This window comes from Brachyistius frenatus, unplaced genomic scaffold, assembly GCF_029030835.1.
Source record: "Brachyistius frenatus isolate BFR_SWC_R1_liver_20210118 unplaced genomic scaffold, ASM2903083v1 Contig_8, whole genome shotgun sequence".
Taxonomy (NCBI): Eukaryota; Metazoa; Chordata; class Actinopteri; family Embiotocidae; genus Brachyistius; species Brachyistius frenatus.
The window spans coordinates 6,127,066-6,142,480 of NW_027210607.1; the positions used below are offsets into that span (position 1 = coordinate 6,127,066).

General features: G+C 39.7%; 2 protein-coding genes across 6 annotated transcripts; one reads left to right on the forward strand and one right to left on the reverse strand.

Annotated features, from left to right (window-relative positions):
• Positions 1 to 593: 593 nt before the first annotated feature.
• Positions 594 to 5,688, reverse strand: LOC138616081 (spastin-like). 3 transcript variants are annotated; one of them, XM_069690121.1, is made up of 16 exons: positions 5,342 to 5,688; positions 5,162 to 5,242; positions 4,984 to 5,070; positions 4,682 to 4,848; positions 4,259 to 4,392; positions 4,060 to 4,153; positions 3,892 to 3,966; positions 3,689 to 3,760; positions 3,515 to 3,590; positions 3,321 to 3,412; positions 3,127 to 3,206; positions 2,979 to 3,021; positions 2,776 to 2,855; positions 2,627 to 2,697; positions 1,476 to 1,516; positions 594 to 1,373 (listed from the first exon to the last, which is right to left on the reverse strand). In XM_069690121.1, the coding sequence occupies exons 1-16, from the start codon at positions 5,457 to 5,459 to the stop codon at positions 1,248 to 1,250; spliced, it is 1,437 nt and encodes a 478-aa protein (XP_069546222.1). In that variant the 5' UTR covers positions 5,460 to 5,688; the 3' UTR covers positions 594 to 1,247. The 3 variants fall into 3 exon arrangements, with proteins under 3 accessions (XP_069546222.1, XP_069546221.1, XP_069546220.1); XM_069690120.1 differs by having other exon boundaries at positions 4,984 to 5,067; positions 5,162 to 5,245; XM_069690119.1 differs by having other exon boundaries at positions 5,162 to 5,245.
• A 1,807-nt stretch (positions 5,689 to 7,495) lies between these two features.
• memo1 (mediator of cell motility 1) lies at positions 7,496 to 15,407 on the forward strand. Of its 3 annotated transcripts, XM_069690109.1 has the most exons (10): positions 7,496 to 7,934; positions 9,458 to 9,539; positions 9,635 to 9,703; positions 9,889 to 10,001; positions 10,559 to 10,670; positions 11,124 to 11,266; positions 11,395 to 11,471; positions 11,876 to 11,980; positions 12,765 to 12,860; positions 15,323 to 15,407. In XM_069690109.1, the coding sequence occupies exons 1-10, from the start codon at positions 7,874 to 7,876 to the stop codon at positions 15,389 to 15,391; spliced, it is 927 nt and encodes a 308-aa protein (XP_069546210.1). In that variant the 5' UTR covers positions 7,496 to 7,873; the 3' UTR covers positions 15,392 to 15,407. The 3 variants fall into 3 exon arrangements, with proteins under 3 accessions (XP_069546210.1, XP_069546211.1, XP_069546212.1); XM_069690110.1 differs by having other exon boundaries at positions 12,765 to 15,407; XM_069690111.1 differs by lacking the exon at positions 12,765 to 12,860.
• The last annotated feature ends 8 nt before the right edge of the window (positions 15,408 to 15,415 follow it).

The following is a 15,415-nucleotide window of genomic DNA, read 5'->3' on the forward strand; positions in this document are numbered from 1 at the left end:
TTTCCTTAATAGCAATTTACTGCATTCCATACATGTGTGGTTGCAGGCTTCTGAAGGACAAAAACAGCACGATAGCACCATCTACCTACAAGAATGGAGCACAAAGACGAGCTTCACTCCTCACTGAGTCTGTCGCAGACGTAAAAGAGAAGCGAGAACGTCACTGCAAATCTTACAACAATAACCAATCATGTTTTTGTCAAAAAAGCCTAAAGGGAAAAAGATTTAAAAGGTGTCAACATGATTTGGAAGATAATTTAATGAGTTTGTATATCCCGTTCCATCCTATTACAAACTTTAAGGAATATCCTTTATTGATGTTATAAAGTTTGATGTCCCCTTTTAGGGATTTTATGATGAAATCCATTTGTTTTTTCTTCCTTTACTCTCTTTTTGTGTGTCTTTATTGTTGTTAATATAAAATGTTAATCTTTGTGTGTTTTTTTTGTTTTTTTTTAGCACTGTAGCATGAGACAACCATGTGACACATGCTTTTGTGGGACAAAAGAGTGGTCTCTGTCGGATAGTGTAGTTATTATCTGATGAAATGAGTCCCTTATCAAAGAAAACACTAAAAGTGAGGAATTTTTTTTTATTAAATCATTTATTAATGAGTGTGGAAAATGGGGAGTTGTGACAGTTTTGCTCAATGAAATACTTTTCAACTAAATGTAAAAAAAAAAAGGTGGGGGGAATAGACAGTTCATTGGGTCTCCTACTTTAAAATACAAGTATTTGTGTCTGCAAACTACTCGTGCAAATGGAAAATCTTTCGAAGCAAATCTTATAATACAAAAACAGCCGCTTTGGCATTTCTTCTCTCAATTATCATCACTCTTGTAAGTACACAGAGCTCTTGGTGATCAATACCATTAACATGTCAACATATCAGGTGTCTAATGGATGAGCAATCATTTTAAATAACAGAGGTTATGTTTGAGATTTTGCAGGGCATTCTTGAGAATAAATAATTACATTTCAAGTAGCAAGAGTTTTAGAAGTGTAATAATACAATTAAGAAACTCATTGAAACCGTATTTGCAAAGTCTTTCCGTAAAACAGGAAATATCCCATAATGCTACCAAATGCCATAATAACCATACATCATAGCGTTACCAAGCTACAAAGGGTTTGTTCCAGGTTGTATTCATGTTAATGACATCTTTTTCCTGCAGAGTAAAACAGAGGAAACAACTGGTATTATATTTTCAGTTGTTTTTTTTACAAGTCAAAAGGACCTATCAAGATCAAAAAGCTGTTGTATCACCAAAATCTTTGTTCCATTTGGTATACATGTTAAGAGTCGCTGGACTAACAGTGGGCTTAATGCGCTTCAGGGAATCCTCAAAGTCTTTCATCTTGATGTTACGCATCTGTGAAAATACAGAAGGGTATAACTATACAGATAAGTGCTATTACGTAGTGATGAATGAGAAGATATATGCTGCGTTGCAAGTACTTTAACAGCATCTCACCTCAGTGGCAGCCATACTGAGTACCTGGTCTGGTCCCAGCTCTGTGTAAGACAAATTTGACATAGAAATGAACCGGCTCGAGCCCATCAAGTGTGTATGTTTGGTCTCAACAGTTGTAGGGACACAACAGCCCTCCCTCTACCTTATCTGGAACTCTAAAGCTTCTTCTCCCTCAACATCCCCTTCCACATCTTTACTTGATTTCTGAGTTTCCAATGTGTAATAAAAGGATGTATTGATTGAGTAAGGTACACACAAATATATGGTTCAATTTGGGGTCCTATTAAGTGTTGCGGGGTAATCTTACATATTGAGTGATGTTCAAAAACAACTTGTTCTAATGTAAGACTTTTTTCTTAGTAAACTCATATGTTGACTTTCAAATATTCTAACCCTGAAGCCTCCTTAAAATTTCAAACTATATCTCGTATTTTGGCCCTCATCAGCCAGCTCGACTTCTCTGGCCTGCTGCTGTGTTTCCGCCATACAAAATAATTCATGAAAGATGATATTTTTATGTAATTGCTAGTCTGAGATTGAATTCATAGTTTGATATAGTCACTCGTTCTATGTGTAATCCTGCTAAAAACCAGTCGGACCTAAAAGTGACATCAGTTGCCATTACTTTCTACAGCTGGTGACGTCACGCAGCTAGCAGGTTTAGTACCTTTTGCTTATGCTGATGAAAACTTCAAAATTTCACTGCTCTTTTTTTGTATGTATCATGATACAAAGTAGAAAATATATTGGACAAAATGACATTTTGTGCACTGGGCGGTGTTGACCGTAGAGGAAAAGGAGCCGTCTGAAAGGCTTGATTTCAGTGCATGCTTCAGGTGCAGACTGACAGCCCTGATAATTTACCGTTGTTACCACAGTGATCAGTTCTCACCTCCTTAATTTCTGGCAGTAAGTATGAGTCTTGAACGTGATGTGAGCTTTCAGATAAGCCCCCTCCCGGTCAGCCAATCAAATGCTAGCACACATAAATGTGAATGATTTTGCTCAAATATTGCCAGGGACAAATCTGTTCTACCAAATTATTGGTAGGGAATAAGGATACGTCCCTGCTGCGCATCCATGAACCTACCCCTTTGCCCATATGCAGGCTGAAGCATGAGTATGTGATCAGTAAGATGAAAGAGTTATACCTCTAATCGGCCCGAGTGCAGCATCTTTGGCTAATGATGTCAAATCGCTTCCTGAATATCCGGTCGTCCATCTGTCAAGTATAAGATCCAGACGTTAATACAAAGTCACATAGAAATGTCTCTGTGCGGGGTGTGAATATGAAACTCACTTTGCGAGACAAGACAGCTCATTTCTGTTCAGTGGATTTCCATGCTTCCCCAAAAGGTTGTTCAGCAGTGTGAATCTAGTCTGGAGGAGAAAGAGTTGCATAATATACCTTAATGATGGGAGAAGTTTGTTGTGTTTTTTAAATTGCAACATTCACATGTAAAAGTTAACAAAAGAAACTTAAATTGTTTTCAAAGTAAATACCTCCTCGTCTGGCAGTTTCACATAAATCCTTTTTGCAAAGCGTCTGTAAGATAAACACAACAAGAAATGGTCATGACTTCATACAAACACAGCCCCTTAAACAATCAAAACAAAAATATTGTACATAATGTAGGATTGCATAATGTACCTTAATACGGCCTCATCGAGCTCCTGAGGCCTGTTGGTTGCTCCCATTACAAGCACCCTGTCGTCCCCTCTTGACTGCACCTGAAACCCAAAAGCACTTTTGTAAAAATACAGCAGTGGTCTCTGAGATAACAGGGACTCAAGCCCTCTGAAGATGGGTCATTATCAAGTCTCTGAAGCCACCGCTGCTCTTACCCCATCGAACTCAATGAGGAACTCGGTTTTTAAACGACGAGAGGCGTCGTGCTCCCCTTCCCTCCTTTCACAAAGCAAGCTGTCCACTTCATCTGAGTGTCAAAAACAAAGAGAGGTTTATCTATGAGCTGACAATTAGGGGGATAAAACTGGTGTTTGAGATACATCTGTTCTGTAAATAAAGTAATGCAAACCGATAAAGATGACAGAGGGCTGCAATTCTCTGGCAACTGCAAACAGAGCTCGTACAAGTTTCTCGCCTTCTCCCACCTGTGATGGTGATGACAATCAGGGTCACAAAAAAATAGATAAATAGCAGTGTAAAGACCTGATGTAGAAATCATTCAATCATTCGAAGTGTTTCTTACATATTTAGAGGTCAAACTAGCAGCGCTGATGTTGAAGAATGTGGCCTTCGACTCCGCAGCGACTGCTTTAGCCTGGCAAGAGGAAGTAAACGCTGTGATTTAATTGACAATAAAAAAGCAAGACTATCAGCGACTACATGCCAAATTATAAAGCACAGCTTGATCTGAGTGAAACGGTTTGTTGTGTTGGAAAGAGCACTTACCAGCATGGTTTTCCCATTTCCAGGCGGGCCAAATAAAAGCAAACCGCGTGCAGGAGCTCTCAGGCCCGTAAACAGCTACATAGTAAATGTGAAAGAGCATAACATGTAAATCGGTAAAAGAAAATCTTGGATACAGTGCACAAAGACAAAATGTTTTGAAGCGATCACCTCTGGTCTTATGGCAGGAAGGATGACCATTTCTTGGAGTGCTTGCTTGGCCAGATTCTGTCCCGCAACGTCTTCAAAGGACACAGATACTCCTCTGCGGGGAACAGAGGAAGCTACTGTAAATGCACAGTGTGTTTTATTTGTGTTTTTCTTGACACTGACAGAACAATCTGTTGTTAAAAGAATCACTTCTTAATACCTGTCAACAATTTCACTCAGAATCAAGTTGGCCAGTTTGCTGTCCACATTCTTGAAGTTTTTCATGTCTCTCTTTGTAGGTTGTTTCACAGCTGCAGGTTTTCCATTTTGAGCTTTTCCCATCCGTGGAGTCACCTTAGCGGAAATAAAATAATCCAGAAAGCATTACAAAGTTAGACACCTTAAAATGCATACAATTGGACAATTAAATGACCAGACTGTAGGATTTAGGGTATCTGTGGTCAGAAAAGGACAAACCAAAATCTGGCTAAAGCAAGCCTTTTGCGTTTCTTATGTTCCCTGAAGGCGACTTCTATACGCAAGGAAAGGGAAGTGTGAGGAGAGGGCTATTCAATCGGCTGCAACTTTAAAGCTAGACGTCACTAATTCCTACGCTGTTCCTTTAAACAACAAAAACAATCACCTTTGGGTCAGCGGGTCTCGTTGGGTGTCTGACAGCGGTGGCGGGTCGGATGTTACTGGACCCACCCGCTACTCCCGGCTGGCTTTTAGGGGCAGACTTTGGTTGTGGAAGAACATGATTTGAGCTCTTCGTTGGATCACTTTTTCTTTGCGATGCCAAAGTTGTTTCTGTCAAGCAAGGTTAAAAGAAAGATCTTCAGCTTCACTGTTCAGCTTATATAACAATAATACTTTGATAAAAAAAAAGAAGTCATAAATACAGTGCACACTTTTAAGACGGCAGACAACCGGGATGCTACTTACCTAAAAGGGCAAGCCTGTCTTTTGCCATGGTGAGATTAGTGACCATTTTATCTTGAAGTCTTTTTGCTCGTTCATACTGATCCCCTGCTGACAAGACATAAGAGTACAGGGCTCGTGAATGACGTCACCAAGGCGCATCATACAGCTACTGTCCACGCGGATGTTTTGTTTGTGATACCTTGTCCCGTGATCTCGATTGCAATACCCTTTTCAAGTTCAGCAATCCCTCTCTTGTACCACTGCACAGCCTCCCCCTTTTCTGCTGTTGTCAGAGAAGGAGGGGTGTTTACCACGAGCCGTCACACAACAACAACAACAACAACACCAGCTGATAAGTCAGAAAACACAACAAACAAACCTGTGTCATCTTCATCGATCCTTAACGCCTTCGATATATACTCAAACGCTTGTTTGTGGTAGTTTTTAATAACTTCACCGCTGTCTCTGCTTTTAGTGGCCTTTACTTTGGCCGACATCACTCTCGCGATAGTGTCTCCTCGTTCCGTTATATCTCAGTTAGCCCGCTGTGAAATAACACCATGAAATTTAGCTTTGAAGCCGCATTTAAAAGTGGTTAAATACGCAGCCTTTGGTTTATAACACAACCTTTTTTCTTTCTTTTTTGCCTCATATATGACAATAACTCTGGTGCCTCATCCCTACACAAGCATTTCCACCGCTTCCGCTTCCCCGTGTGACAGAAGTCTCCGCCCCTTTCTTCTTCGTCCTTTTTTTTTTGTTTTGTTATCTGACGGGTGGAATTCAAATAAAGTCGCATTACCGCCACCTACTGTGTTGGCATGTGGACTAACCCCTGAACGTAAAATATCAAATCAAATCAAATCAAATCAAATCAAATCAAATCAAATCAAATCAAATCAAATCAAATCAAATCAAATCAAATCAAATCAAATCAAATCAAATCAAATCAAATCAAATTTGACTCTTCTGCCTGTTGTCTTAACTTTTCTCGTTAGTGTGAGATGTTTGTTTATTGCATTCAATGTTTTCCCTTTTTCCTCATTTTCTTTTGGTTTAATTGGTGGTGGAAAAACAGCTCTCGTGCATAACCGCCCCACTGAAAATGGTGTTATGTGTTACGTGTTTGGTTGGTAAGGTAGATCCTTTTTCACATGAAGACATAAGGCAGTTTATTGTCATTTATCAATACAACGAAATTAAATTGGCAACTCAGCAGCTCAGCAGTAATGAACAAGGTAAAATATATATTTATATATATATATCAAAACAAAAAATAAGATTACATTAAGCCAGAGAATATATTGTATTTGTGCAATACATGTCGTTGATTGTGTGGGGAGCACTGAAACAATAAAATGGCATTAGGAGACAAATTAGTAGGAGCTAAATGTTGTTTATTGTTATTTCCAGTTTTATATTCAGTTATATTGCAGATTCCCTTCAAATATTGCTGTTCTATATTACATTTGCTTGAGATGTACTTTGTATAATCATAATGTTTTCTCTTATTTCGAAACACACATACCCGTCCCTTCAAGTTGCTGCAGATAAAATCGCAACGTAATGAGTGCCAAAGTTTGGCCAGTCAGTGTCACGAGAGCAGAGGTGGAGCGGCACAGTTTTCCCGACCGTTTTTTGGCTGCATTGTGGATGATTTGAATTTTGTTTTATTAGACAGATTCGCAGGATACGGATGATAATGCTTGTGCAAACATTATTTTGTAGAAAAATAAAACTTTTTTGCTTTGATCAACAAGTAGAGTTTGCTTTATGGATGCAGTAAATAAACACAAGTTGGAAAGGAAGCTTTCACTCTGAACAAGGTTTGGATCCTACAGGCACCTTATTCATTTTTTTTTAAAAGTGTTTTGGTCTATGAAGTTTTGTCTATTAGAGGGAAGTGCTGGCGTGTTTAATGACTCAGGCATGTCGACAGTAAAGTGGACTCAAATAAAAACTTTGTACTAAATAACTGAACCCCATCTGTTAAATTGATCATATATATTATCTCTTTGTGCCTATGTAAAGAATTACTTCTATACAAAACTAAATGACACATTGTAAAATGGGCCTTTTCAGTTTTCAATCTTACATGTTGCATTTATTATCCTACAGATCAGTTTACACACATCAATATAGGATAAACAACAAATGTGTTGATAGAGCAAAGAAAAAGCTTTTTCCTTTCAACAGTCCCACCTACTGACTTTATTGTCCTTTCAATAAATAATTTGTTTTTGTCCTTTAAATCTTTGAATAAAACATCCAGTGTCCTTTTATTCACACAACAAATCAGGTCATCAGACTGCCAGATTACCATCCTGTACCCGCTCACCTGACGGGCAGTGCAATTTCATAATCAAACAATCATTTTTTTTTTTTTTTTTTGTAACGATGACGCCTCCTGGATTTTTTTTTGTTTTTTTTAATTTTGTTTTCCACGAATCACGTTGCGTTGTACAATCGAGTAACCAATCAGACTCCTCTGACGTCACTATCATAACAGCTCCAGACACGCCCCTCACCTGGCTCGCCGTCGGACCAGTAATCCTCAGACTCCGCTCGGTTCTGCTGTTGCTCTTCTTCCGGGCCGATATCGGCACATTACAACGATTTTATTACCAGACCGTCGTCAGCTGCTCTGTCCGGGCTGACTTATTAACCGGTAACAACAACAACGAGGTCCAGCTGACGGTACCGAGCCCGTTAGCCCGCTGAGCTCAGCTGTCTGTCAAGTCCGAACTCCTCTTTGTCTTTTCGAGCACGTTAGCTAGCAGGCGTTGGTTCTGATCGGCTAAGCTAACGCCTGATTTTTTTTTTTTTTGTTTTGTTTTTTTTACCATTTTTATTTTAATTTTTCGCCTGACAAAGAGTTAAGTGAACCAAGATAGGCGGCTTGGGAACCAAGATGTCGAACCGAGTGATGTGCAGAGAAGCAAGTCACGCCGGGAGCTGGTACTCCGCTTCGGGTAACTATCAGCGTTAGCACGGCGATGCTAGCTGGGGGCTGTTGTTGTTGTTGTTGTTGTTGTTTATTTGTGTCCCATGGCAGTGTGTGTGTGTTTGGTTTTGGTGGCTTTTTGTTCGGCATAGCTGCCATTATTTGGGGATTGCCAAATCTAACGGGACCATTATTACAGAACTTCCTGGCCTATGTGCTACACAGCTGGCTGCATTAGACATTTCCCGAAGCATCTGCCTGTTTTACCTTAAACTGTTGTTATTATTATTATTATTTGTGATCTTGTCGGTGTGTGTGTGTGTGTGTGTGACCCTGATCGGCTGAAGTTATGTGCAGAAATACTTTGCCATGAAACAAAGGGCAGGGCAGGGCAGCAAACTAAAGGTTCGTGTTGCACCCCTTCCCCCATTTCACAAGCTGGACGCCTGTTTTGTTTTGATGAAACCCCGCAGGGCTCCCTGTTTATACTTTATAATCTTGTTCACTGCGGTTTTTAGTAACGACCCTTTCCGACAGGACACGTACAGTAAATACTACACAGTCTCCGTCGATGTGTACGTTGCGTGTAAACCATCAAATGAACGCCGAGTTAACATACATCTTCTAGGATGTCGACGTCTTTGTCACCTTTTACAAAACCAGTTATAAAGGTTTGGCTGTTTTTTTTCTTCTTTTTTTTTCTAGCAGACTTAATTACGATTCAGCCCCTTGTGATTGATGATGACGTAATATTAGCACCTCTGAACACCAGTAAACACGAACATTGTGTTTGACTGTAATCAACTACAGTTAACACGTATAGAACAAGGTGTGTTTTTCATTGTGTAAGATGGACCAGACCTGTACGGTCGGCTCCAGATCACGATCCATTTTATATAAGACGGGCAACACCACTGCAGGGTATCAAGGGAGATGGGTTATTATCTGGAAAGAATATGGTTTGGCTCATTCTAGTTTATCTTCATTTGTCACCCAAAAAAAGACAAACATTTGCCAACAAGACTCAAGTAACCGCTGTCATATCTCGGGATTATTCCTGGTTTCCGAAGTACTTTTGTTGCTGTGACAGTGCAGGGTGGTGGTGGTGGTGGTGGTGGGCAGGCCTTTGACTAAAAACTGTCTGTGTATATTCACGTAATGTTGGATTGTTATCATTGCAATATTTAATTAAAAAAAAATGCAACATAACCTGCCATAAGAATACATTAGTAAAACAAAGCCTATAGTGAAGCTATAGTGGCTTAAGTGCTGTGAAAAACACTTCGGTGTTGCACCTACGTGGTATACTGGTTGTAGGGAAAACCTTGATATTTGGATTGTTATTTGTGACATTGATATCAAAATATTGATCTATACTTGTAGCTTCCATGTGAACTTGAAATTCTGTTTGTATTGATGAGACAATTTATCTGCTAATATGTCATTCTTGGTCTTCAGCTGGCAACATCTCTTTTTCTCAGTGACAGTGATTGAATTAACATTTTGTTTCCATTATTGTGTTTTTTTTTGTTGTTATTTCCACCTTTTCAGGATCCCAGCTGAATGCACAGCTAGAAGGCTGGCTGTCCCAAGCACAGTCCACCATCAGACCTGCTAGAGCCATCATAGCGCCGTAAGCACACATGGACACATGGAAGAAAAATGTCCTCTGAACATGTTAAATGGGTTTCTGTGAAGTAGTCTCATCTCAATGTTGTTTATTTGCAGCCATGCCGGGTATACCTACTGTGGTGCTTGTGCAGCACATGCCTACAAGCAGGTTGATCCCTCTATTACGTGAGTGATTCAGTTTTTCTAGTTCTACACCTCATTCAAGAAAATGCTTTGTATGACTGTTTCTTATCTTAATTCCCCTCCTCCCACAGAATGAACAGATGCTTGTGTAGATAGCAGAATATAGTGCTGGTTGGTGTACCTTTCTGTGAACACAGTGGGTGAGATTAAGTCCTGTTGCCCTTCAGTCGTAGGGTGTTCATCCTGGGACCTTCACACCATGTGCCCCTCTCCCGCTGTGCCCTGTCACCTGCAGACATCTATAGAACACCCCTCTATGACCTGAGAATCGACCAGAAGGGTATTCACTGTTTTTACATGACATGACATTGGGATTTTTATTAGTTTATGTGCATGTGTTGGTTTTTCGATCTAACATGTTAACTCAGGTTACTTCTTTGGAAGGTATTTTAAAAGGATGTCTTTGTAAAGGAGTAACATAACCACAGTTTGGAATATGTTTAAGGTTTGTCAACTGTAAAATGCAGTGTGTGTTTCATGCCAAGAAAAAAATGAAACACCTTTTTTCATTCATTCTGGATCACTGCACTTAAAAAGGTGGGGAAAAAAGCAGGCATTGACCCTTTCCTCATTGTGCTTGTTAGAGTCTAGCCTGAACAGAGCTCCAACATGCAGGCCTCAAGCAGCCCTGGGAGGCGATTCACATTTAATCATCCTCCAGAGACCAGACGTTTCCCTGACTCTTTGGAAAAATACTTTCTCAGTGTTTAGTTTTTGCTCAGCTCGGCACTTATACACATTTCCAATCTAAATAAGTGGGCAGTTCTAAAAATGATCCAATCAGTAGACGTGGTTTTGATATCATGCACAAACTAAAGTGAAACTTCTCTTTTGCAGTTTATGCTGACCTCTGGAAAACTGGGTTGTTTGAGAGGATGACTGTGCAGACAGATGAAGATGAGCACAGTATTGAAATGCACTTGCCTTACACTGCTAAAGCCATGGAGAGGTAATGCACAGAGGAGCAGTATTTTTAACCAAAGAATCGACACTATAGACTTTCAGAGGAAACCGACTCAGGGTGAAGCTTTTTTTATTATTATTTTACTGACAAACAAGAAGAAAATACAAAAGCTCTTGTCGTTCTGTGTTTACTTTTAATTGCCTTTCTGTACTTACTGTAAACAGAATAAACTGTAAACACGGGTGCGGGGACACATGGAAAGAGATATGCATAATTGATACAGCCTTCTGTTAGGTTGGCTGGAGTTAAAGGCTTTTTCCTGGTTCCAAAAATCAGGGATCGTGGAGTGTGAATTGAACTGAGCGCATTAGCTCCCTATATATTATTCATACAAGTTAAACTAAAACCCGTGGTGTTGACTGACAAGAAACATTAGTCACGGTGGTGTCGCATAAAAGTTCAATTCAAAGATGTTAATGAAACTATTTGATGTTGCAGCCACAAAGACGAGTTCAGCATCGTTCCTGTGCTTGTGGGTGCTCTGAGTGAGTCCAAGGAGCAGGAATATGGGAAGCTGCTCAGCAAGTACCTGGCAGACCCTTCCAACCTTTTCATCATCTCATCGGACTTCTGCCACTGGGGTAAGTACTGGCTAATAAAAGCACTGAAAAGACATTCATTCTTTTAGATTATTCTGGAAATGTAATTATGCTTTGTCCTAACTGTGACTGAATCCAGATGTGTACTGTTGGCTGTCTCTATTTCGTAGGTCAGCGGTTTCGCTATACATACTACGATGAATCTCAAGGGGAGATCTACAGGTCTATTGAGCATCTTGATAAAATGGTAACCATGGAAATATATTTGATTCAAATGTGACATCTTTTGTAAAGAAAAGGTTTTTAATTGCCTCAGTCCCATGCATGCAGTTTGAATACCTCATATGCCCTTATTGGAGTTATAGACTTGAATGTACATGCCAAAGATTAACTGTGTTTCAGAAGAGTTAAAATACAGAAGGTCAGAGAGGATATGGATATTGATTTATCTTTTGTTTTCTCATGATAAGGAAGCTTGTTTCCTTGGCCACACAGCAGACAGGATTTACTGCTATTTTAAGATCATAAGAAAAGAAAACCTATCCAGTGATCACAGAATAATTGTATTAGAAATTTCTGCAAAAACTTCTGTGCATCTAAGAAAATATTTTAGGATTGAGTGTACATTAATGCTTTTCTCTGCATGTACAGGGGATGGGCATTATAGAGCAGCTGGATCCCATGTCTTTCACCAACTACTTGAAGAAGTACCGCAACACTATCTGTGGGCGTCACCCGATTGGAGTGCTGCTAAATGTAAGTAAAAGTACACAGTAAGTATATGCACATACATACATACATGCAGACATACATGCATACATGCAGACATACATACATGCAGACATACATACGTGCATACATACATACATACATACATGCATACATACATACATGCATACATGCAGACATACATACATACATGCATACATGCATGCATACATACATGCATGCATACATACATGCATACATACATACATGCATACATACATGCATACATACATACATGCATACATACATACATACATACATACATGCATACATACATGCACACGCTCACACACACACACACACACACACACACACACACACACACACACACACACACACACACACACACACACACACACACACACACACACACACACACACACACACACGTTGATGGTGGCTCAGGAGACTGTTAACACAACCCCACAAACTGATGTATCTGGATACTGACATCCTTCTCAACCCTGAAAGTAGCACTTGGTACCTTCAGAATGTAATAAGCTAAACATTAAACCACACCATTACACTCACTCCTTTTTGGTTTTGTAAAGGCTAAATTAAAACCCCATTCCTCCAAAGCTTTTACATATGGAGTACCATCAATCCTGCACAGTGTAATCAATGGACTTTCAGGAACAGTAAAAAAAACCAACAACATACATTTGTTAGTTGAGAAACACATGTCCTTAAATGAGTCTGTCTATTTGTACTGCCTGTGTGTGTGAACACTCTCCGCGTGTTGCACGATGACGTGGATGTTACTGTTTTGCAGGCTGTGGCTGAGCTGAGGAAGTCTGGTTTAGAAATGAACTTCTCTTTCCTGAACTACGCCCAGTCAAGTCAGTGCAGGAACTGGCAGGACAGCTCCGTGAGTTACGCTGCTGGGGCGCTCATAGTTCATTGAGGTCAACTTTTGCAGGGGCCACCGCAACGCCGCCACCCTGCCCTTTTACTATCTATCGCCATAACCCGAATCCAGACACCCTCCCTCCCCCAGTTACGCCCACTGTTTGCAGGAAGGACCTAGACACTCAAAGCCAATGCAGTCTTCTTTCTCTGTCTCTCCCTCAGCTCTCCTCCGCCTTTCTCCACCCTCCTCTCAGTTTGAAGTGTGTCTCAAAGCTTTTGGTTGAAACGTTTTGCTTGAAGTGCAGTTTTGAGATTATGTAGGAGCAAGTGGTGAGAGGATATATGAAGAGTGCACATTGTTTTGGCTTGAAGTAAACGCTGAGAGGGAGACATCTTATTTGGGTTTTTGGACTGTAGTTGTCCTCTTAGTCCCTTTTTATTTTCCTCACAAAACAAAGGATTTGAGTTATAATAATGCAATCTTTACATTTGGACTCATCCTGTTCTCTTGTAATTTGCCTCAGAAAAGGTATGAAAATAAGACTGCAGATATTAACGGAGAATATTCAAATGTAGCCAGATGGAAATGAAGTGAGTGTTTTGACTGCTTCAAGCAACATGCAACTTTAAAAACAGTGTCATAGGTGATTACTACCATTGCTCAACATAACTTGTAGTTGCTAAAAAACAGAAAAGAAAAAGGGCTGCACCCAACAAAGTTCACTAACCCCTGACTGTACAAAACCAAAAACATTATTATCATATTAGTTTTTTTGAATATAATATTTTATTCATATTTTATTCCTTTTTGTTTTTCCTTTTTTTTGTAGTTTTAATAGAAGTGATAGTATTTACTCAATTAGTGTGTAGATTTGAACAAAAGCAGCGTTGTCACCTCAGCTCTAAAGCCATCGACATGGTTTGCCCAATAAATTAGTGTGTACAACTCTAATCCTGGATTTCCAGTCTTATGCTTATAGCATTATAGATTAGTTTTGCAGGGGCCAGACTGCACTTGTGTGTGTTACAGAAAAGTAGTCAGCCGGATATTGTGTACACGAGTTCATCCCAGACGCCTCTAGTGTATGTTTACACTGCCACCTTGAATCTCTGTGGTTATTGAATTGTAAAAGACTCCAGTGATGATTTCTTTTATTTTTTTTGCTCTATTTGTAGACAAAGTCTTTTGTTACACGTTCAGTTCTGTAAGAGCAGAACAACTTTTGTTTTGGCCTGAACAAAGTGGTAAAGCAGTAAAGGCCACGATGATCTGCTGACATGACAGAAACTGTTTCTATACCTGGATCACTAGGTAGTAATTTATAGCTGGTTTTCTTACTGCTTTGATTGAAAAATGTCCAAAGTTATTGGAATGATTTGAATTTTCCTCCTTATGTTTGGTTTCCAATTTTAAGAACCACTAGCCTATCGTAGATAAAACAAGTAATAGATGGTTTAAGTATTAAAATCAGCTCAAACGCTTTAAAGATTTGATCATCTGTCCAGAAAAGTGACGGCTGTTTCTCTCTGGTGAATTTTCGTCAGATGAAACTTAAAAAACATGAATATTTGCATAATGAAACGTTAAGCATGAGGATCACCGTTAGGAACAAAAGAAAAGGTCGGTGCCTGAAGTACTCCTCCTCTAATGTTTTCATATAGATGAGAAAACGGCACACAAGAGCTGAATGCAAAATCCCCGGTGATTCTTAGTAGCAGTGTCGGCTTTCAATGACAATATAATAATAAGCAGCACACTGTCTGCTGTCCTGTCATGTGAGATTTGAATGTCACTTGTGTCCCACTGACTTTTTGCTGCTGAAGTCAAGCATTCGCCATTTAAACACTGCAGTCCTCTAACATCTGCCTCTTGGCTCCATAAGATAAGCGGCTTCGCACTTCGTATTAAGCTACAATATCTGGTTGAACCAAGTGGGTACAGACAGAAAGATGAATCCCCAGACGCACGTGACCTCTAATGCTAATTTAAGGGAAACTAACAAAGCATGACACACTGTGCTATTGTGCCTTTTATCACTGTTGCACATATACATATAAAGCGTATTCTCACCTTTAGTCTTATTTTAGAGTGTGTACTTGAGTTTTTGTTTTTCCATGTGTACCCTCCCCTTTGCCTATTGCCCGACATTGTCTCCAACTCGTCCCAATACACCAGGAGTGTACGCCCTGCCCCCCTGCCCCACCTCATCTGTTGGTCTAAAATGGCACCAACTGTTATCTTCTTTCTCCAACAGGGAGTGGTGTTCTGTTTTCTCCAAATCACCTCATTCCTGTAGAGACAAAGGCTAAACCTCAACACTGTTCATTTTCTGTTTTATGGATATTTGTTTGTCTTTTAGAAATGATTTTTGTATTTTTATTTGTTTTTTTTTTTTTCTTGGTTAGAGAATTGGAACTTACAAGTCACAAATCTAAAATATACTACTTAACTACTCCCTTAATGGGGTTTTTTGATCTCAGGTTCCACTGACAAAGCATCCCAAAAGGCTCTTGAGATGGGGCCGAGGATTCATGTTACAAAATAAGTAAAATGTACTGAAAAGCATGTCTGCT

Bases quoted from the DNA above. Each gene is read 5' to 3' on its own strand.
- LOC138616081 (XM_069690119.1), bottom strand. From the start codon at position 5,459: ATGTCGGCCAAAGTAAAGGCCACTAAAAGCAGAGACAGCGGTGAAGTT. The intron at 4,393-4,681 runs GTGATTGTTTTT...ATTTCCGCTAAG, and splicing joins CGAGACCCGCTGACCCAAAG to GTGACTCCACGGATGGGAAA. The intron at 3,413-3,514 runs GTTTGCATTACT...TTTGACACTCAG, and splicing joins GCCCTCTGTCATCTTTATCG to ATGAAGTGGACAGCTTGCTT.
- memo1 (XM_069690109.1), top strand. From the start codon at position 7,874: ATGTCGAACCGAGTGATGTGCAGAGAAGCAAGTCACGCCGGGAGCTGG. The intron at 7,935-9,457 runs GTAACTATCAGC...CCACCTTTTCAG, and splicing joins GAGCTGGTACTCCGCTTCGG to GATCCCAGCTGAATGCACAG. The intron at 11,267-11,394 runs GTAAGTACTGGC...TCTATTTCGTAG, and splicing joins ATCGGACTTCTGCCACTGGG to GTCAGCGGTTTCGCTATACA.